At 32.3% G+C, this 21974-nt stretch overlaps 2 protein-coding genes and 1 non-coding gene across 4 annotated transcripts; 1 reads left to right on the forward strand and 2 right to left on the reverse strand.

The window, feature by feature from the left end:
* The first annotated feature begins 1748 nt into the window (after positions 1-1748).
* On the forward strand, positions 1749-4053 carry LOC114182703 (universal stress protein A-like protein). Its single transcript, XM_028069629.1, has 4 exons — positions 1749-2051; positions 2855-2976; positions 3467-3585; positions 3703-4053. Exons 1-4 carry the CDS (start codon positions 1874-1876, stop codon positions 3809-3811), a joined length of 528 nt encoding a protein of 175 aa, XP_027925430.1. The 5' UTR covers positions 1749-1873; the 3' UTR covers positions 3812-4053.
* A 291-nt stretch (positions 4054-4344) lies between these two features.
* LOC114182210 lies at positions 4345-9115 on the reverse strand. 2 transcript variants are annotated; one of them, XM_028069025.1, is made up of 2 exons: positions 8547-9115; positions 4345-8235 (listed from the first exon to the last, which is right to left on the reverse strand). In XM_028069025.1, exon 2 carries the CDS (start codon positions 8191-8193, stop codon positions 4537-4539), a length of 3657 nt encoding a protein of 1218 aa, XP_027924826.1. In that variant the 5' UTR covers positions 8194-8235; positions 8547-9115; the 3' UTR covers positions 4345-4536. The 2 variants fall into 2 exon arrangements, with proteins under 2 accessions (XP_027924826.1, XP_027924827.1); XM_028069026.1 differs by lacking the exon at positions 8547-9115 and adding an exon at positions 8317-8479.
* A 4508-nt stretch (positions 9116-13623) lies between these two features.
* On the reverse strand, positions 13624-13695 carry TRNAP-UGG. The gene has a single exon. It is a non-coding gene; the product is annotated as a tRNA-Pro (tRNA).
* Between the last annotated feature and the right edge of the window lie 8279 nt (positions 13696-21974).

Raw genomic sequence — 21974 nt, forward strand, 5'->3', positions numbered from 1 at the left:
ATGGGTGGTACAATAATAATTTGATAACGAATGATATAATAAGTCTAACAAACAACAAATTTTATTATGATGAATTTTAGATGACTCTGATATTATTTTAAGGATTGAACTTTACATCGATTAATAATATGATTAAATATGTCTTTAGTCTCTTAATTTTTAGTGAAAATTGGAATTAGTCACTCTTTAAAACTTTGGCCTAATTTAGTCTCTTAAATTTATAAATGTGTGAATTTAGTCATTTTAACCAAATTTTATTAAGTTTATTTGACATTTTAAACGTGTTTCATGATAATTTCTTAGCTAACATTGAAACAGAAATGTGTCAATCTGTGTATACTACTCAAATGCTATCATGAATTGCCATTTGAAACGTTAAATAAACTTAACACAATTTGATTGAAAGAACTAAATTTTAGCGATTCTAAAGTTGAAGGATTAAATTGGGTCAAAATTTGGAAGATGGAGTAATTCTAATTTTTACTTAAAGTTAAGGAACAACAAACATATTCCACCATTAATATATTATAAATTTGTGTTATGTTAGATCCCAACACCAAATTAAATCCCCATCTTGGAATAATAATATCAACATAGTACAATATTCGAAATATAAATACTTCATTGGATTCCTTTCAACATGTTTTTCAGTACAATAATCTCTCCCACATTTTCTCATAGAAAAGTTAACTTTTTAACTCTTAAAAATACCTAATTTTTATAGTAACAAAAGTAAAAACAACAGGCATACAGTTTTATGAAATCTATCAATAAAATAATCGTTTTTTTGTAATTTTTAATTTATATAGTATGATAATTAACTTAATAAATTTTTATAACTAAAGAAATCACATTTTCATTTTTATTATTCATAAAAATACATGGTTATGTTAATTTTGGTTATTACAAGGAGAGGTTTTGCAGATAGCAAAATATAATCAATAAATGGTAGTTTTATAGGAAATTGTTTTTGTTATTAATAAATAGAACAGGGAAATAATGTCCAAATACGCGATGTATTTGTTAGATGTGTGTATAAAAAATTTAAGTAATAAGAATGTAAATTTAACTATTAATACAACAAGTATAAGGACTTTATTACATTTTTTACATGACTAGAAATTATTTTGGATATAATTTTCAAAACAATTATCATAAACTTATGGTTTTATAAAACACTGTGACTTTATGATAATACAAACAAGGGTACTTTAATTAAATTTTTAAAATAATTAATTTGACTTTTATATTAGACGCAAAGTATTGTATTATTATAATACAACATGCACGTGGATATGCTCAACGATGGTTAACGTAAACGTGTTAAACTTATTTTCTGTCAAAGAAAACATTTTAAATATTTGCGTTGAATATGTTATTTTTCTATAAAATAGTAGCAACTATTTGTTATGCATTTATTTTTTTATCTTGGTTTAATTTTTTAAATCATAAAGTGGAAGTAATTTATAAAAATGAACTATTAATATTTAGGTTTTAAAAATTAAAAGGAGGTAGTATTTTATGAAAAAACATGAAAAATTTATCTCCTTTTAACTCTTTGCATGTGATTTTGTGAAAGTTGTCGTTTTGCTCTGTTCTCGATGTTTCGGGCCCCGGCCCAGGAATAAAAGAAAGGACAGCACGACTCGTGGCCCAGGACTCAGGGCCCACTATCACTCGTACAAGAAAACGACGCACCGTGTTTGAAGTAGGGTCCGCGCGCAGTTTAGCGAAATCGGATAGAAATTGACTACCCTGCGCAGGGGTGGTTAATCACGCTGGCGCCTCTGTGGTCGTTCAATATAAGCGCGAGGTCAAAGTAGAAGGAGAGAGCGAAGCGAGTTGAAGTGAGTTGAAGCGAGTTGACTCAGAGATGGGGGACGAGGTGACTCGGGTGATGGTGGCGGTGAACGAGTCGAGCATCAAGGGTTACCCTCACCCTTCGATCAGCAGCAGAGGGGCTTTCGAATGGACCATCAACAAGATTGTTCGTAACAACGTTTCTGCGTTCAACCTTTTCTTTCTTCACGTTCAAGTTCCTGATGAAGATGGTTCTCTCTCTCACCCTCTCTATTTTTTAATTGTTCTTTGCTGATTGTGTGAAGATTGTTACGTTAGTGGTGGTTCGATTTAAGTGATTCCTAGAATTTCTGTTAGAGTGGGTCCAATATTGGTGAAATTGAACCTTTGCTAATTTGATTTTGAGTGAGATTGATTGTTAAGTGTGTGATTTGTTTTAATTTTTAGGTTAGTAGTAAAACTCAATATAAAATATTCTTTTTTGAATGTGAAAGCTAATTAAAGTGTTTCTAACTCAAAATCAATTCTTCAACTTAGGACCGATCATGTGAGTATTTAGTTAAAATCATCTACTTGTAGTTTTTAGTGTAAGTTTGGATTAAAATTTGTAAACTTAAGTTTGGGTGAAACTTGAGTTTGCAAAAAGTAACTCAAGTTTTGGTTCTACGAAACTGAGTTTCCTACAAAAAAATTGATGTTAATTATTCAGAAAAAGAAAACATAATGGTTCTACCTGACTTGGCCGTGATTATTTCTTGGGCGGGATAGATTAAAAGGAACGATGTTTTCATTCATCAAATGTTGATTTCTAGCTCTAACTATTTTTATGTGTGATTTGAAAAAGGAAAAGGATTGTGCCCTTATTTTACTGAGTATAGATTGAGTTCGAGAATGCTATGATGATAATTGGTGGTGTTTTGTGATTTGTTTGATCCTTTTTCTTTGAATTTGCAGCTAATGAAGTGGGGTGTTTATGTTTTGTTGTACTAGGAGAAGTGAAAGGAGCGTGTAATCTGATGGTGCTGCTGTTTTTATTCTCTTTTTTTTTTTCTAGGTTTTGATGACACAGACAGTATATACGCATCACCTGAAGATTTTAGGAACATGAACCAGAGAGATAGAATTAGAGGGATTCATCTGCTGGAATACTTTGTCAATAGGTGTCATGAAATTGGGGTAATGGTTTTCTATTGAACTCCCGAATGATCTAGTCCCTGTCTTCTTTCTTAGATCACATGCTAAGTGAAATAGGTTAAAAAATTATCACTGTAAAATATGTTTAGGCACGCATCCAATCATGAACATATGATGACCTAAAAAATGATCAAATCTGATTAGATATTACTTAAATTTATTTTATTCAGTGACGGTGTGCATGATAATGAATAAACTATCAACTTTGTCTTTGAATTAATACTCTTTTTCTTCAGTAATTGCTATTTAAGTAATCCCTTTTATTCATCACTTTAGTCCCTTAATTAATGTATTTTACGGTTCAAAACCCAATATTTAGCATGCTTTTTAGTACTTTTAGGATTACTTGAGTTGTTTATTTTACTTTAGGGATAATTTAAGAAGAGATTACAACTTCAGGGATGAAATTTATTATGTACTAGATCTATTTATAACACTCTTCTCCGCATGCTAAACTTTGTTGTATTTATAGGTGGTCTGCCAAGCATGGATAATGCAGGGTGATCCCAAAGAAGTAATATGTCATGAAGTGACACGACTAAGGCCAGATTTTCTGGTTGTGGGTAGCCGAGGTCTTGGCCCTTTTCAAAAGTATGCCCCAATTGCTTATTTGTTAAAAATGCTGAGATTTGGAGTGCATTAAAGTTCCTAGAATTTAATTTAGTTTGAGATGTGTTGTTGAGGAATTATGTTTAACGTCTTCTGCAGGGTTTTTGTTGGCACTGTGAGTGAATTTTGTTGGAAGCATGCTGAATGCCCTGTGCTTACTATCAAACGCAAACCTGATGAAACTCCCCAGGACCCTGTTGATGACTGATATTTTGATACACCAGACATTGAAGATAGATTACCATTGCGTATTTGGTTATAAGAAAAAAAAATGGAATACCATTCAAGATTAAGTAGTGGAAACAACAACAGAAAAACCTACTTTTGGTGCTTCTTTGCCCTTTGTTCCTTTTATCTTCTATGTTGTGTTCATAAGTGTTTGTAATTCTGTAAGTTGGATGCTGTTATTATATTGCTGTTAAATGTTATGCAGGCATTATTTTACCAAAACCATAATCTTTTTCTTCAAGGAATTGTGTAAAAGCAACATTGCACTTCACTTCACGTGTCTCGACTTTTTATTACAAACCATTGTTAAAATATGATATAGATAGATAGAGATGGTTGGGTTTTAAATAGCAGCTTAAGAATCTGATGAAAATTTTGCATCAGAACATTCGAAGCTTCTATCAATTACCAACACACTTCATAAAAAGTGTCGAACCAAACGAAAATAATCAGAACGGAATAGAATAACCTTTTTATAAGTAAAAAGCTGTTTGATTATTACTACCATGAGAATGAAAAGTCTAAAGATGTCGATGTCCATAAAATTAATACCAAATGTCATGACCCGCATCAAACTATACCAACTAACTTTATGTCAAATAAAGCTAGGCCAAGGTCAACCAAAAAGGGGCCTCAGACAACGACAAAACCAAAAAAGAAGGGCATATTGTCACAAAACCTACCCTAATCATTGCTAAATAATGACTAAAACAGAGAAGCTTCAACCATTTGGTTGACATCCTCCAGAAGAGCCTTCACCTCACTCTGTAGTTTAGCCATCAAATCGGGAGATTTGTCACCTGATGATGCTTCAAGAATCAAAGTCAGACCCTGAAGCTTCTTCTGGATAAAGATCAATCTCGATGCTTCACCAACCGATGGTGGTGTAGCTGCTAGCAAAGGTGTGTTCTTTGATCTTTCACCATCTTGTTCAGACTTTGATCCTTCAGAGTAATACTCGAGCTGAAAAGTTACATCAGAAGATCCAAAAGGGTTATTGCTTTTAGAATGGTTGAATGCATTTTCAGCATCAAAGGTTCTCAGGAAGCACACTCTAGCTGTGTAGTCATTGCAGAACATATCTGTTTCTGCTTCATTCAGAGCTCCAAACTTACTATACACTGAGATAAGTTCAGATCTTGAAGGCGTAGATGTTCCTGGGCAAAATGAAACAACAAGAACAGCACCTTCAGCATTTTCACCAGCAGCATCCTTCTTACCTGAACCACTTTCCTTTCTTTTCTTCTTTGTACCAGATTTTTGTTTCAGTGATTCTTCAGATTCTGGCTTCTTTCTTTTCCTTCCAGGCTCATTCTTCTCGTACACATTACGTAAAGATCCTTCAGAATATAATGAACTTCTGAATGCAAAAGTGAAGTCAACAAATTGGTCAAGAGAAGTGCCTTCCCTACGAATTTGAGGACTAATAGCTGCATTACGGACTTGGAACAGAACTTCCTCCACATGACCTTGGATTTTCTTTGGATCAATAACCATTTTCCCATCATCTTCTTCAGTTTGGTAACTTGAGCTATCAAAAAACCTCCCCATATAAACTGGAGGATATTGCAGAACAGCAGCCACTGCACTTGTCTGAGATGCTTTAACTTTTCTGGATACTGTAATGGATTCTGCTTCAATACTTTCCTCTCTTTGCCCCCTGATTGGAGCAGTGAAAGGAGGGGACAAGTACTTACTTTTCTTCCTTTCTCTAGACAAACCACTCTTCCTGCTTCGTTCTTCGCTCTTCCCTTCATCTGAAACTTCTTTCTTCTCCTTTGACTGCATCCATGAGCCAATGCTACCACTGTTTTCCTTGGCAGAATGTTCAGCACTCGACACATCTTCATCAGTGTCTAGAAGCAGCAACTCTTTTTTCTTCTGAACAGGTTTAGATGACACACCATCCTCACCACCTTTTCTCTTCTTTCCACCATTTGAGCCAATTGCTTCCACCATAACATCTTTGTCCTCCCTCATAATCTCAGCAATGCTTTTCTGCTTTCTAACATGGTTCGATATGTTCCCTGAAAGCCCTGGAGAATGACCCAGTTCATCAAATGGTCCTTGAGTCGGGGCTTCCACGGTACTTTTAATGTTCTCTACAGCAACTGTTTCATCCATTAGACTATCTTCAACTCCATGCACCAGCTGGGTATCCATAAAATCAGGTAATCTATGCCCTTTTGACAGATAATATGCAGAAAGTCTAGCCTTTAAGATCTCCAGCTCCATAATACTACTACCACTATCAATAATTCGTGCAATTCGATTCACATGAGAAAGTAATTCTGCTGGCTCAAATTGACTATATAAAAGTCTATCTATGCCAGTTTCTGGTACAACAACACCTTCCTTGATTCCAGAATTTTTCCCCTGTAGGAGAGTAGATTTAGATTCAGATTCAGATTCAGAACCTGTTTTCTTGTCAACGACTAAACGACTCAGCTTCATAGAAAGAAGCCTTCCGACCTCACTTGCAGCTTCTTGCACTGCATTGGTGAAATCGATGCAGCTACTCTGTTTAACCATATCATCAAAGCTATCCTCAAAACGCTTTAACTGTGATGGATGACACCACGCAAAGGTTCCATGCCCAAAGTAGGCAACCAGAAGTCTGTTCTTTTGTTTCAGCTTCAATGCGGCATCGGATGCATCAGATGGGTCATAAATCCGGCCAGGCCACCAAAGTTGGCTCTCAGCTTGACCCCAAACAAAATCACCAACAGCATAACCATACCCTTCATCACTCAACTCCTCCACATCCACATCCATGTTCTCACTTGTCTCTGCAATTGGAACCTCTACAGTCACAATGTTCTCAGAACAATCTTTGTCTTTTTCTACTTCTTCACTGCCAACACCAACCACTTTTGAACCATCCACACTCAAAACAGCAGCATCTTCTACTCCATTCTCAGAAGTAATATTCACAATGTTCCCACCACATTCTGCTTTCTTTCCTCCGTCTTCACACTCCTCCACTGTTTTGTCATTCACACCGATAGCTACCACACTATCCCCACTAAGATCAGCAGCTTTTGCAACTTCACTCTGAGAAGCAAGAGTCAGAATATTCCCATCACGTTCTTCACCTGATGTATCTTCCCCACCAACATTTATCAAATTATCCACCCTTAAAGCATCAGCTTCTGCAGCTTTACTCTCGGAAGCAACAGCAACAATGTCTTCATCTTTACCCTCCTCTTCACGTATATTCTCTTCTCTTCTTTCTTGCCCTCCAATTCCTACAAAACTATCAACACTCAAAACAGCAGCTTCTGCTACTCTACTCTCAGAAGAAATGGTCACAACATTCCCATCACGGTCTTGGTCTCCACCTTCCTCTTCACTGATACCCTTTTCTCTTCTATCTTCCTTGCCAAGTCCCACAAAAGCATCCACACCCGAAACAGCAGCTTCTGCTACCCTACTATCAGAAGTCACAGTCACAACATTCCCATCACCATCTTCCTCTCCACCGATATCTTCTTCTCTTACATCTTCTTTGCCAACTCCTACTGACCTATCCACAATCAAAATAGCAGCTTCTACTGGTCCACTCTCAGAAGTAGTAATCACATCATTCCCATCACAATCTTCATCTTTACCTCCCTCTTCACTTTTATCCTCTTCTCTTCTGTCATCACCATCAACCCCTAACAAACTTTGCACACTCATGACAGCAGCTGCCACCCCTATGTTCCCATCACAGTCTTCACCTTCCTTCCTCTCTATTGTGTGTTCAGCACCAGCCTCTACCACACTATCCCCACTCAAAACAGGAACTTCTGCAACTCTACTCTCCGAAGCAAGAGTGACATTATCGGCATCACAAGCTTCATATTTTCCTTCCTCACCACTCTTGCCTCCTTCACTTCCATGCTCTCCACCATCCCCAACCGATCCATCCAAACTCAAAACAGCAGTCTCTTCCATCTCAGAAGCAAACATATAGTCCATCTTCTCAGATGCATAATCATAATCCAGCTTCTCAGTTCCGTCACCAGAAAACACTGTGCTCATATCACTTTCTTGCATTCCCAGCCAAGGGGACATCCCATTCACCTCAGAATCAGTCAAAACTTGACAATCATTTCCGCTCACAACCGAAACCTTGGCCTCCAATACATTACTATTATTGACAACGTTAACAACAACCCCTTCATCACCCAAACCTTGGTTTTCAATGCTAGAAAACCCACCCCCATTCACAGCAACCCCACCGCACCCCTCCTCACTTCTCAAACCCCCAACAACTTCCCCAACCTCCTTCGCCTGCTCTGAACCTCGAACCACGCTCACACTTTCTTGCACAGGAGATGAACCTGGTGCCATGCTGTCGCTTTCATCCGTGCCCATTTGAAAAAAGATCAAATTTTTCTCGACAAAAATCAACCTACTCTGAAAAAAAGAACACCAAAAGACATGTTAAAAAAAAAAAAAAACCGCAATCATCACATGTCCACATTTCTACACACTCACATTTCTAGGGCTTTAGGTTACAAGAAATGAAAGAAAGAATGAAAATAACTCAAAATGGGGATTTAGAACTTAGAAGCAAGAACAATACCCACTAAAGAAAAACAACAATAAATTATTACCAAACAACAAAAGGAACAGACAAGGAAAAAAAAAACAGTAAAACCTTTAGTGTAGTAATTTTTTTTATATGATCAAAAGAACGGACAATAAATACAAAGAGAAGAGAATACCTGAAGAATCCTTAATACCCCGTATTGACCTGAGAAAGAAGAATGAAATTGTGGGGTATTATAAATTTGAAAAATACATATATAAATATTGAAACTTTATCCTTCAACAAATAGAAATAATCAAGTAATTTAAAAAAAGTACTAGTACTGCAATGAAAGCTACATTATTAAGTAGAGTGAGAGAGAAATAGTAGAGAGGGAAATTTTCTAGTTATGGAATGTGTTTGAAAATATCGAGGATTCTCGAGATGGTGACAGATTAAGTTCATTGCCAATTTTTTTTTCTTTCTTGGTACTGTTGATTTTCATTATTGCTGCACAAGACTCAACGAAATATTACAGATGGTGGAATGAGTGAGGGATGAGATTGTCTTTGTCACAGAACCAGAATGATATTTTAACGTTTCATGGTGTGCTGTGTTGCGTTCAGAGAGAGAGAGAGAGAGAGAGAGAAACTCGCGAGAGTACATAACAAAAACACTACACGCTTTATTTTCACGCCATCTTTGTCCTCACACAAAGGGAATGTGAAAAAATTGGTTATTTTGTAAGATGAAATTACCTTCATCAAATTTGTTTCCTTGTTTTTATTTTACTAAGACTTGTTTCAATGTTTTGTCTCTTCAAAATCTTTATTTTTGTTTTTTGTCATTTTTTTATCTCAGAATTCTCCTAACGAAAGAGATCATTTTTATCAGTTTAAGACGTTTGATAAAATTATTTAAAGTTTCTTTTTCAAGAGAGGAACTTAAACGAAAATCATCTTAAAGTATGAATAAAGTTGTATTGTAAATTATTGGGATAAATAGGTTTTCCCTAAAATATAAATTTAAATAAATTAACCGTCTTGAAAAAAATTTGATTTCATAAATATTAATATAAATTATAAATTTATAAAGTTGTATTTTAAATAATTATCAATTATTATTGTTTTTCTTTATTTATTTTGATTGCCTGATATAAAAATGTATTCAAAAAAGAAATCACTAACAATATGTTATAGATTAGAAATAAGTTGATAATTAAAACAAACAATACCCATATAAAAGTTTTTTTTTGTCATTCTTAATTAATATCATTTAAAGATAAATTGATCAAAGACATTAGTATGGGTATTTATTTTTTCCCTATTCCATTTATAAAAATTATTTTGTTACTTTAGGTACAAGTCAGATATCAAAAACAAATTTTTTTATATACATAAATACTCATGAATATTTATAAATATTTTTTACTCTTAAATTAGAATTTTAAAATATAAACTCATATAAAAATAATAATTTCAATGTATAATTCAAATAAAATTATATAATCAAATATTTGATTTTCTTAAATATTTAAATTCGTTTTATCACATAATATAAGTTTTAAAAAATATAATCTTCTTAAAAAGAATTACAATTTCATAGGTCTAAAAAAATGCTTGAATAAAATTTATTAATAATAACTTGTGAGTAACTTATATTTGTGGGTTACATTTTACCGTATCAACAAACCGACAATTAAATACATCTACTTATTATCATTCAACAAACATATAAACATTATAGTATTAAGCAACTAAATGTGGATGTTTCAAATAAGCTACTTTAACATACAAGACACAAATTCATTATTTAATTTGTAAGATCATTTAGTAAGCATAAAAGTAAAGTTGAGAATTTTAATGAAAATTATGACAAGGCATATTAAAACATTCTTTACAATGTATGTTAAACTTAGTGTCATTAGTAAAAGAAATGGATGTTAATAACAAAGATACTTTATGCATATATGTGAAGTACAACTACAAGTATGAAGTCAATCAAGAGATATTAACACCTATTTGAGACACAAATGAAGCGTTGAATTTGTTAATTTTTATGTAGATTTTTTAGGCCGATGAAAATAATACATCTTGAAAAGTTTCACATCATTAGGAAGTGAGTAATAGTGACTATATAATAGATTCTAAGTCCATGATGTTTAGTCAAAGACACTTTGAGTTAGTGTTTGATTTTTCTTATACTCTTGTAGTATGGTGATATGAGATATAGTTAAATTTTTGCTTTGGAAAGTGTGAGTGTACTTTAAAGAGTCAAGAGTGTAGTTTGTGCGTGTTGTAAAAATTTGCACATAGTGATTATTCTCCAATTGTCTTTGGACAACGCCTGTGATCTTTTTCCCGTATTTGAATTTTTCATGTTATATTTGTGTGTATCCTTGTATTTATCTTATTTCTGTGTTCATAAGGTGATTTTTTGGGGGTAAAGACGATAATATTTTTAATTGATGAGTTTTTCTCAACAGGTGGTATCAAGATTTATTTGTGTGTATCCTTCTATGGTTGGAGCTTAGTCTGATCTTCCACATTAGAAAATATTAATTCCTTGTTGTTGGAAAATCATCCTTAGTTGTTGAAGTCGCAATGAGAAATTTGATAGAAGGATAGTGTCAGCATTGTGTTGGTGAATTTGCAACTGGTTCGTGGATGGAGTTCTTTGTTGTTTACAAATCTACTCTGGTTGTCCGTGCGATGTATCTCGTGGACCTGGGATTGCTTGGTGTTCGCTTGGAGGTCTGGTAGTTGCTGAGTTTGTGGATTTGCTCTCGTGGTTTCCGTTGGACGACAAGATCTAGTGTGGTGGCTGACCCGTGATGGTTAGCGTCTTTGTTTTCCAACAAGGTGGAGCTCGTGGTGGTTGGAGTTACAGGTGCATTGCAGAGTTGGTGATACACGACAACGACAAGTGCACAATGTTTTCATATTTGCTCTTACAAGATGGAGCTCGAAGGTCTTCGATAAGTGCGAGGGTTGAGCTCGCATTAACTCATGTGTTTGATACAATAGTCGGAGAATTGTGCATCATTTTATCCAACAAGAAGATGATGCATTTTTTTCACTAGATTACTTTATAGAGAATGTTATAAATACTCATTTATTTGTCATAAATGATAACTATTTTAAAAAGATAACAATGAAACAAATTTGATACATTAAAATAAATGAATTTTATTAAAAATCATATGAGCCAAAATAAAATATTAGTAAAACACATAATGGATAAAAATATATTTCACCCTGATTAATTTAGATAATTGATGTTATGTTAGGTGGCATTCCAACTAAAGAAAAGAAAGAGATGAAAGAAAGTATTTTACTTTATTGAATTGTTATATATGTTTTGTTTTATTAGAAAGAATTAGAAAGAATAAATTAAATATATGTGTAGAAATTTGTTCAATTTAACAATGAAAAAAATGAAAAAAAGCAAACTCGAGAAAAAAAAAAGAAAAAAAATTGAATTTTTTTAATTACAATCTAGTGTTTCTCCTATCTTTTTATCTAACCACTCACATAAAACCAAATTACTATGCAATTTCCAATGCATCACACATTATATGTCAAACCCACTTGTTCTTATTCAATGATTTTATCCTAACCAAACATATTGTATTTTTTCCTTATGTACTATATTTATATCCTCTAATATTAATTTCTCACCTAACTAAATTTTATGAAACACAAAGAAGTAGATACAGAAGGAAGAGAGAAATAACAAAAAAATAAAGTGAATTTGTAGGTTGTTAATTATAAAGAAAAAAAAATACTAAAATTTATTCTAAAGATTTTTTAATTCACTAAGAAAAAAAATACAGTAAGAAGGGATAAAAGTTAACAGTAGTATATTATCCCTAACTTATAACTATAATCCAAATATATCGCCAACAAAAATTGATTATATATAACCATTACAGAGAAAGACAATCAATTATGATATATAGAACTCAAATCAATAAAAAATTAACAAATTAAGAGAAATAATTTAGGGTTCATCAAAATCAAGTATGAAATAAATAAAAAAAAGAGTAAAAGATTATGAGTTAATAGATTATTAGAGACAAGATCAACAAAAAAAGTTTATTTACCTGAATACGAAACAAATGCGTGAAAAGATGAGAGCAACTCAGCGGCGGAGAGAAAAACAAAAAATGTAATGAAATGATTAATTTAGGTATTATCTTAATACCCTACTTTCACTCTTTATATGTGTTTTTTTTTATTTCTTTATTATTTATGAAGATTTTCTTTTTTTGGTATTTCATCTTTAATCAACCATGTTTATGTTTATTTAAATAAGATTTTTTTTCTCAATTTTCATATTATTTAACTATTACAGATTAAAGTAATAAATAAGGAAGGAATGAAAGTTTTAGTTGATCCCATGGAAACAAATTTTCTTCTCGTTTTGAAAATAAAATAAAAGATAAAAACATGTGAGATTGAATTTGCAAAACAAAATTACCATTGATTTAATGATTAAACAGACTTTTGGCCCAAATAAATTTCTGAATTATGTTTTTATCTTTCTTTTCTACTTTAGTCCCCCGTAAATTTGTATTTAACATTTTGATTTTATTTGTTAAGCCACAAATGATCATTGTATAATTGCATATAAGGATTCACAAGTGCATTATTTTTTGGCTCGAAGCTTTAAACTTTTGAATTTTTACTTTTAACCCTTAATTCTTTTTCTTTTCATTTCAGTCCCAATAAAATATTTATTTATATTTTAGTCTTCGTCTTTTATCACATCACTCTTACGTTATTGCAATCTTCTTTCATTTAACATTCTTTTAACACCCATACTTTATTAATATTTTATTTAGTTGTTAATGTTCCTAAGATAAAATATATATTTTTTATGATTCAAGATCCTAAATTTTATGTCATCTAAACATACTTCAATAGTAAACTTTTTCAAAATCATAAAGTTTGACATATAGCTTATACACTTAAATTTGACTTTTAAATAACTTTAACTTTTTGTTTTATAAGTAACTCACCATTCATATTCCCTTTATTATGTTGTAAAAGAACCAAAACTAAAGAATTTGTTGAAATTCATGACTCGAAAATACAACAATTAAATGGCATTAAATTCAGCACTGAAATTCAACCAAGTCCTACCAACTTTTTAACTTTTTTAGCAAGAATGGGTTAGTGCAAGACTTAGCAATAAAATAATTCATGAATTAAAATGCAAATTGAAAACCTAAAAGTATGATAATAAAAAAATGAAAAAAAATAAAATTTGGGGCATTCCGAGAATCGAACTCGGGACCTCTCGCACCCAAAGCGAGAATCATACCACTAGACCAAATGCCCTGCCTGATTTGTTTAATTTTAATTTTGTTATATAATATTATATTGAATACCATATGTGCATCTATGTCTATTATAAATAAGCCCTTTCGATTCCATTGGAAACAAGTTTTTGTTTATTAAAATACTAAATTATTTTTATTTCTTTTCTTATTTTATATCTCCTCATCTAGGAAAGGGTTTTTTTATTTTCTTTTTACATTTTACTTTTATTTTAACAAATGATATTTGTTATAAGACGTGTTTTAAAATAAATTATAGACATTTAAAAAAAAAACATTTTATAATTTTATGTAATATATATTACATATTGTATTAATTGGCAGTGAGATTTTTAAATTGGAAATAATTAAGGTTAATTTGATATATTGGTAAAAATAAAATAAAAATAAATGAGTTATGTATTTTTATTGATGCGTGTGAATATGTTGGAGAAAGATGTATTATATTGAGGAAAATATCATTTTATTTTTATCAATAACTCTTAAAGGTTAATTAAATTTTTTAACATTCAATAACCATTTAATAAATCTGAAACATTAATTTCTATCATATATTCAATGCTTTATATTTCAGAAATTAGTTTTCAAATGTATCTAATGCATCATGAAATTTCAACATCTACAAATTTTTAAAAAGTTTAATTATACTTCAAGTCTTTAAAATTAGGAAGGAAAAAAATCACTTTTACTTTTTGAAGTAAAGAAAACAAAATATTTTAGTCTATGTGATGCCTATAAAAGGATATAAGAGTATGAATGGTTTTATTAAAAATACAACACTACAATATTTTAATTTTAAAGTGGTTAAATTATATAAATGTTTTAATTACTAGAGTTCATTTTTATCGAATCACCATCTTTTTACAATCAAACTTTTTAAACTCTTTCTAACTTATCTCACTTGTTCTTCATCTTTTAGCAATCAAGAACCGCAATTGTAATATTTGTGAGAAACTTTATGCAAGCACCCGATCAAATAGTCAAATAGAGTAAGTCATAATTGTGTCATTTTTTAGGTTTTGAACCCTAGAGTTATGTGGCTCTAAAGCCATGCACGTGACTAAGGTTGCTCTTTGGTGACTCTCTATTGCTATATGATCTTAATGGTATCTTAGAATTCTAATCATGGCTTTTCCTGTTTGTTTATGGGATCATGTGCGATTTTGGTGTTTAAGAGAATCATTGTTTGAGAGTTATTATTTGAGTACTGATTTTGATCGTTGAATCTACAACTTAAAATTGTGGTTGAATGACCAAATTGAAATTTTTGACGGTAGTTACTGTAACATCCCTATTTTTAATAAACTATATTATTTATTTTAAATAAAACATTTAGAAAATATTCTATTTTTACTAACGTTTTGTATTTTATTATGATGTAGTTTAAGCATTAAAAATATTATTAAATAGGTATGTGTAAAAAAAAAATATATATATGAAGAATTTTTTAAAAGAAAAAAAAATATATAGAAAAGAAAAAGAAAAAAAAAAGAAAAGAATAAGAAAGGATAAGAAGATAAGATGAGAAAAGATAAGAAGAAAAAAAAAAAAAAAAAAAAAAAAAAAAAAAAACCTAAGAGATAAACATTCATTAATGTAGGTAATGATGAGAAAAGCACATGTATAAGCTTATATATATGTATGAAATGAGAAGTTACGTGAGAGAGAAAGAAAAGGAGAAAAAGTGAGAAAGAGAGAACGTGAGAAAGAAAGAAAGAAAGGAGAAAAAGAGAGAAGAAAGAAGGAGAAAGAAAAAGAGAAAGAGAAAGAAAGGAGAGAGAGAAAGAAGAGAGAGAAAGAGAAAGAAGAGAGAAGAGAGAGAAAGAGAAAGAAGAGAGAGAAAGAGAAAATAGGGTAAGAAAGTTTAGAGCAAAGATTCAAAGAGATCCTAGTCCTCTTCAAATATTATCGCGCTCTTCAATCAATAAGGTAGGGGGGAGTGAGGTTAAGCTCTTATATATTAATCTTGATAAGCTCATGGGTTTTATATTAATCTTTTATTTATTTTGACTCATATATTATTTTATTTACTTTCATTTATTATCCTCTTATATTTATTTTATTTAATCTCCAATTATATATTGGTCCTATTTATTTATTTTATTTTATTTATCTCCAGTTATGCACTGGTCCTGTTTATTTATTTTATTTTATTTATCTCCAGTTACGCACTGGTCCTATTTATTTATTTTATTTTATTTATCTCCAGTTACGCACTGGTCCTATTTATTTGTTTTATTTTATTTATCTCCAGTTACGCACTGGTCCTGTTTATTTATTTTATTTTATTTATCTCCAGTTACGCACTGGTCCTATTTATTTATTTTATTTTATTTATCTCCAGTTACGCACTGGTCCTGTTTATTTATTTTATTTTATTTATCTCCAGTTACGCACTGGTCCTATTTATTTATTTTATTTTATTTATCTCCAGTTACGCACTGGTCCTGTTTATTTATTTTATTTTATTTATCTCCAGTTACGCACTGGTCCTATTTATTTATTTTATTTTATTTATCTCCAGTTACGCACTGGTCCTATTTATTTATTTTATTTTATTTATCTCCAGTTACGCACTGGTCCTGTTTATTTATTTTATTTTATTTATCTCCAGTTACGCACTGGTCCTATTTATTTATTTTATTTTATTTATCTCCAGTTACGCACTGGTCCTATTTATTTATTTTATTTTATTTAATTTATCTCCAGTTATGCACTGGTCCTATTTATTTATTTTATTTAATCTTCAATTACGTACTGCTCCTGTTTAATTTATATTTTTGTTTATTTATAATGTTCTTACCCTTATCTAATTATTTATTTAAAGTTCTTGCTTTGATTCTTATTTTATCATTATTTTTACAATTAAAAATAAATAAATGTGAAGTGAAAGTATATATTATTTTATTTAGTGAGCTTGGATATAAGAAAATTGTATGTACATTTTATCGTTGTTTTATATTCTTTGTATAGTTTATACGATGACATGAATTGATAGTCATCACATTTAATGACCTCTGAAAATATCCAAGAGTATGTCGGTTAAGTAAGAGTTAAGTCTGGTTTCAATAAGTTGAGATTAAACCAGTGTCAAAGTATTTGTATTTGGGAAGTCACAGTTTGGTACACTGCGGGATGAAAGGCAGGGACCATGGTGGGGTCTAAGGAAGTTTTACCAAGTAGGTGAATATCTGGATAGTTCAGAATAGCGCCCTGGACTAGGATATTCATAGGCCAAACTTGGAACTATCCGATACCTGCTCGGCATCGCCAAGGTTAGGTAGTGAGTATATATCTCTTTTGTGAGCCGATGAATGGCTAATATTCTCGAGAAAGAAATAATTATGATTGTACCATGAGAAATACTCAACTACCTAATCACTTCCCAAAGCAACTTTTGATGTTCAGATTGGATCATCAGAAGTGGAATATGGATCCATATGTCTAGTAAAACAAGATCAAGTTTGGTGGTTATAGGTCCAAATCTAGGCCCCCGGTGTCTGCATTGTTTGTTGAGTTTATTAAGATTGATATTTAAGGCTTATAAAGACCTCACTCCTTTCATATTTTTTTTCTTTCATATGTACCTGTTGCATGAGCAGAAGAGGAACCTGCTCAGTGAGAGTCGTTCGGGATATTGTTGGTGGATCTTCTGAAGATTAACTCATGGATAATTTCTATTAATATCTTTAGGAGATGTTAAAAATATAGAAAATCTTCTATTCTGATGTAGGACTCTTAATATTTAACAAATATATATTTTTGTAATATTTCATAAACAATTATAGAGATGTATACTATATATATGAATATGAAGTTATGTTATTATTAATGTTCTCTCAAGGATAATCTTATGGAAAAAAAAAAAAATTAATTCCACATTTTTTTATCAAATAATAATTATTTAGTATAGTAGTCGGGGCATCACATTGAGTGGTATCAGAGCCTGGTTCCTTCTGTCAAGACCTTGGGTATGGTGTCTTCCATGTTTGTAGTCTCTACTAGTAAGTAAAGGTGTAAGTTGTTTGTTCTTATATTTTTCTTGTAAAAGAGAAATGCAAGATAAGTAGACTAATAAAAGTAAGTAATAACAACAATTAATACTTATAGTAAGGATAAGTTTTAACAATAGTTAAAAAAAAAAAAAAAAAAAAAAAAATCTAAAGAAAACTAAGGAAATTGTTCATTCTTTCAGGAAAAGATGGATAACGGACCAAACATTACCAATGAGTTGTTGGAAAGAATGACAATTGTCTTGGAAAATATGAGCCAAAAACAAAATGTTGAACCCATGGAAAATCAAGGATTAGAAACTTTTCGCAGGAATAATCCACAAAAATTTAAAGGGGGATTTAATCCTGAAGGTGCTCAATCATGGATAGCAGAAATTGAGAAAATTTTCATCGCAATGACGTGTGCAGATGCAAATAGAGTCACATTTGCTACCTTTATGCTCGTTGAAGAAGCTGAAAACTGGTGGAGATTTACAAAACAACAATTGGAGGATGAAGGGAGACAAATTACTTGGGAAGTCTTCAAACAAAAGTTTCTGGAAAAATATTTTCCAGAGGATCTTCGAAGGAGGAAGGAGGTTGAATTCCTTAATCTTCGGCAGGGAGTCATGTCTGTAGGAGAATATGCAGCAAAGTTTGACGAGTTGTCAAAGTTTTGTCCTTACTTTCATGATAGAGTTGATGAACGTTCCCGTTGTTCCAAGTTTGAAAGTGGACTAAGACCTGATATTAAACAAGCAGTTGGTTATTTAGAGATTTCTTCATTTCCCACTCTTGTAAACCGTTGTAGGATTTATGAGGATGATACTAAGGCAAGACAAACTCAATGGAGGCAAGGAGGGCCTTTGAGGCACAAAAGAAATGATTTTAATAATAAGAAACCTTACCAGCGTCCATCTCATGCTTCGTGGAATTCTTCAGGACAAAGACATTCCTCTGCTGCCAATAATTCAGTTGCAACCCACCCTATCAAATGTTTCCACTGTGGAAGACCTCATCTGACAAGAAACTGCGCCACAAGGACTATAACTTGCTTCAATTGTGGGAAGTTGGGTCATTATCGTAATGAATGCAAAGAGTTAATTAAGGAGCAAGGAAGTGGAGGAAGCATCAACAGAGGAAAGAATCAACTTGGAAGACCAAAGACAACTGGGAGAGTCTTCACGATGAATGGTACTGAAGTTGTTCAATCTGAAGATTTAATCCAAGGTAAATGCATCATAAATGGTCACCTCGTTAATGTACTATATGATTCAGGCGCTACTCATTCTTTCATATCACATGAATGTGTCAAACATATAAAGCTACATGTCTCTTTATTGCCATATGATTTGACTGTGTCTACACCTACCAATGTTCCAGTCACCACTTCACTTGCATGCACAAATTGTCATATTTCTATAGGGAATAGAAAATTTTCTGTAAATCTTATATGTCTACCCTTGTCTCATTTGGATATTGTTCTTGGAATGGACTGGTTATCTTCCAACCATGTTCTCCTAAACTGTCACGATAAGACTTTAATTTTTGAATCACACATAGGTGAAGTTTTTGACTCAAAAGAATTAAAAGAGAGTACTACCAACCACAATGAAATCCCAAAAGGATCTCAAGTATACATGATCTTAACTTCTTTAAAAGTCAAGGAAATTCCAGACATTAATAAGTTTCCTGTTGTTTGTGAGTATCTTGATGTTTTCCCTGAGGATGTTCCTGGGTTACCTCCACAAAGAGAAATAGAATTCACTATAGACTTGGTACCAGGAACAAGACCTGTGTCTATAGCCCCTTATAGGATGTCACCTCTAGAGTTAGCAGAGTTGAAAAAACAAATAGAAGAATTGTTGGGTAAACAATTCATCAGACCTAGTGTTTCTCCCTGGGGTGCGCCAGTATTGTTAGTTAAGAAAAAGGATGGCACTATGAGGTTGTGTGTGGATTATCGTCAGCTTAACAAAATCACCATTAAGAACAAATACCCTCTACCAAGGATTGATGATTTAATGGATCAATTGAGAGGTGCTGCGGTATATTCCAAAATTGACTTAAAATCTGGTTATCATCAGATTCGAGTCAAGGCGGAAGATATTCAAAAGACAGCATTTAGGACAAGATATGGTCATTATGAGTACTTGGTAATGCCTTTTGGTGTGACCAATGCTCCTGCCATTTTCATGGATTATATGAACCGTATTTTTCATGAATTTTTGGATAAATTTGTGGTTGTTTTCATTGACGACATTTTAATTTATTCCAAAAATCATGAAGAACATGAGAGACATTTGAGGATTGTGTTACAAATTCTAAGAGAGAGACAATTGTATGGAAAATGGTCAAAGTGTGAATTCTGGTTGAAAGAAGTTCAATTTTTAGGACATGTGATATCACAAAATGGCATTGCAGTTGACCCCTCAAAGGTTCAAGCGGTATTGCTTTGGGAACAACCAAAGAATATCACAGAAATACGTAGTTTCTTAGGATTAGCAGGCTACTATAGAAAATTCATTGAAGGTTTTTCTAAATTAGCATTGCCTTTGACTAAGTTAACACGTAAGGGAAAACCTTTCGAATGGAATGAAGCATGTGAGTTTAGTTTTCAAGAATTGAAGAAAAAATTAACATCTGCACCTGTTTTAATCCTTCCTGACCCTACAAAAAATTTTGAGGTATATTGTGATGCATGTGGACAAGGATTAGGATGTGTGTTGATGCAAGAAAGAAAAGTTGTAGCTTATGCTTCACGACAACTCAAGCAACATGAGCTTAATTATCCTACACATGATTTAGAATTAGCTGCAGTGGTGTTTGCATTGAAAATATGGAGACATTACTTGTATGGAGCAAGGTTTGAAGTTTTTAGTGACCATAAAAGTTTGAAATACCTTTTTGACCAAAAAGAGCTAAACATGAGACAACGTAGATGGATGGAATTTCTTAAAGATTACGACTTTGAGTTGCAATATCACCCTGGAAAAGCAAATGTTGTTGCGGATGCTTTGAGTCGAAAGTCTATACATGCATCCATGATGATGGTGAAAGAATTGGATTTGATAGAATCATTCAGAGACTTGAACTTAGCTGTAAAACTTAGACCCAATAGCATATGCTTAGGAATGTTAAAAATATCAAGTGAATTCTTAGAAGAAATAAAGAGAGCTCAAGAAAGAGATCAATTTTTGCAAGAAAAGTTGATAGCAAAAGTTGAAGGAAAGGAATATGAATTTCACAAGGATTCAAATGGAATCATCAAGTTTAGAGATAGAATTTGCATACCTGCAAAAGAAGAGTTGAGAAAGTTGATAATGGAGGAAGCTCATAAGAGTAGCTTAAGTATTCATCCGGGTACTACAAAGATGTATCAAGACTTGAAGAAAATGTTTTGGTGGTCTGGGATGAAGAAAGAAGTGGCGGAGTTTGTTGCACGTTGTCTAGTGTGTCAGAAAACAAAAGTTGAACATAGAAAGCCTTATGGGGAACTACAGTCCTTAGATGTCCCAGAATGGAAATGGGAAAGCATATCCATGGATTTTGTGACAGGTTTACCAAAGACTGTGTCTGGTCATGATGCAATTTGGGTCATTGTAGATAGATTAACAAAATCTGCTCACTTTCTACCTATTAATATTAGATTTTCTTTAGAAAAGTTAGCTCATTTGTACATAAAAGAAATTATCAAGCTACATGGAGTACCTTCTAGTATAATTTCTGATAGAGACCCTCGTTTCACATCTAGATTTTGGGATAGCTTACAAAAAGCCTTGGGAACAAAAGTTAGGCTTAGTTCAGCTTATCACCCTCAAACTGATGGACAATCAGAAAGGACTATCCAATCTTTAGAAGACTTGTTGAGAGCTTGTGTTTTAGAACAAACTGAAAGTTGGGAGAAATTTCTACCACTTATAGAGTTCACTTATAACAACAGTTTCCACTCAAGCATAGGAATGGCTCCATATGAGGCTCTATATGGGAGAAGATGTAGAACCCCGTTGTGTTGGTACGAGAATGGAAATTCCTTAGTTTTGGGTCCAGAGGTAATTCAACAAGCAACTGAGAAGATTAAAATGATCAGGGAAAAGATGAAAACTTCTCAAGATAGGCAGAAAAGTTACTATGATAAACGAAGGAAACCCCTTGAGTTTGAAGAAGGAGATCATGTTTTCTTGAAAGTTACACCTGTAACTGGGGTTGGTAGAGCTATCAAATCTAGAAAACTTACACCCAAATTCATTGGTCCTTATCAAATCCTTAAAAGAATTGGTTCTGTCGC

Source organism: Vigna unguiculata, chromosome 4 (assembly GCF_004118075.2).
Source record: "Vigna unguiculata cultivar IT97K-499-35 chromosome 4, ASM411807v1, whole genome shotgun sequence".
Lineage (NCBI taxonomy): Eukaryota > Viridiplantae > Streptophyta > Magnoliopsida > Fabales > Fabaceae > Vigna > Vigna unguiculata.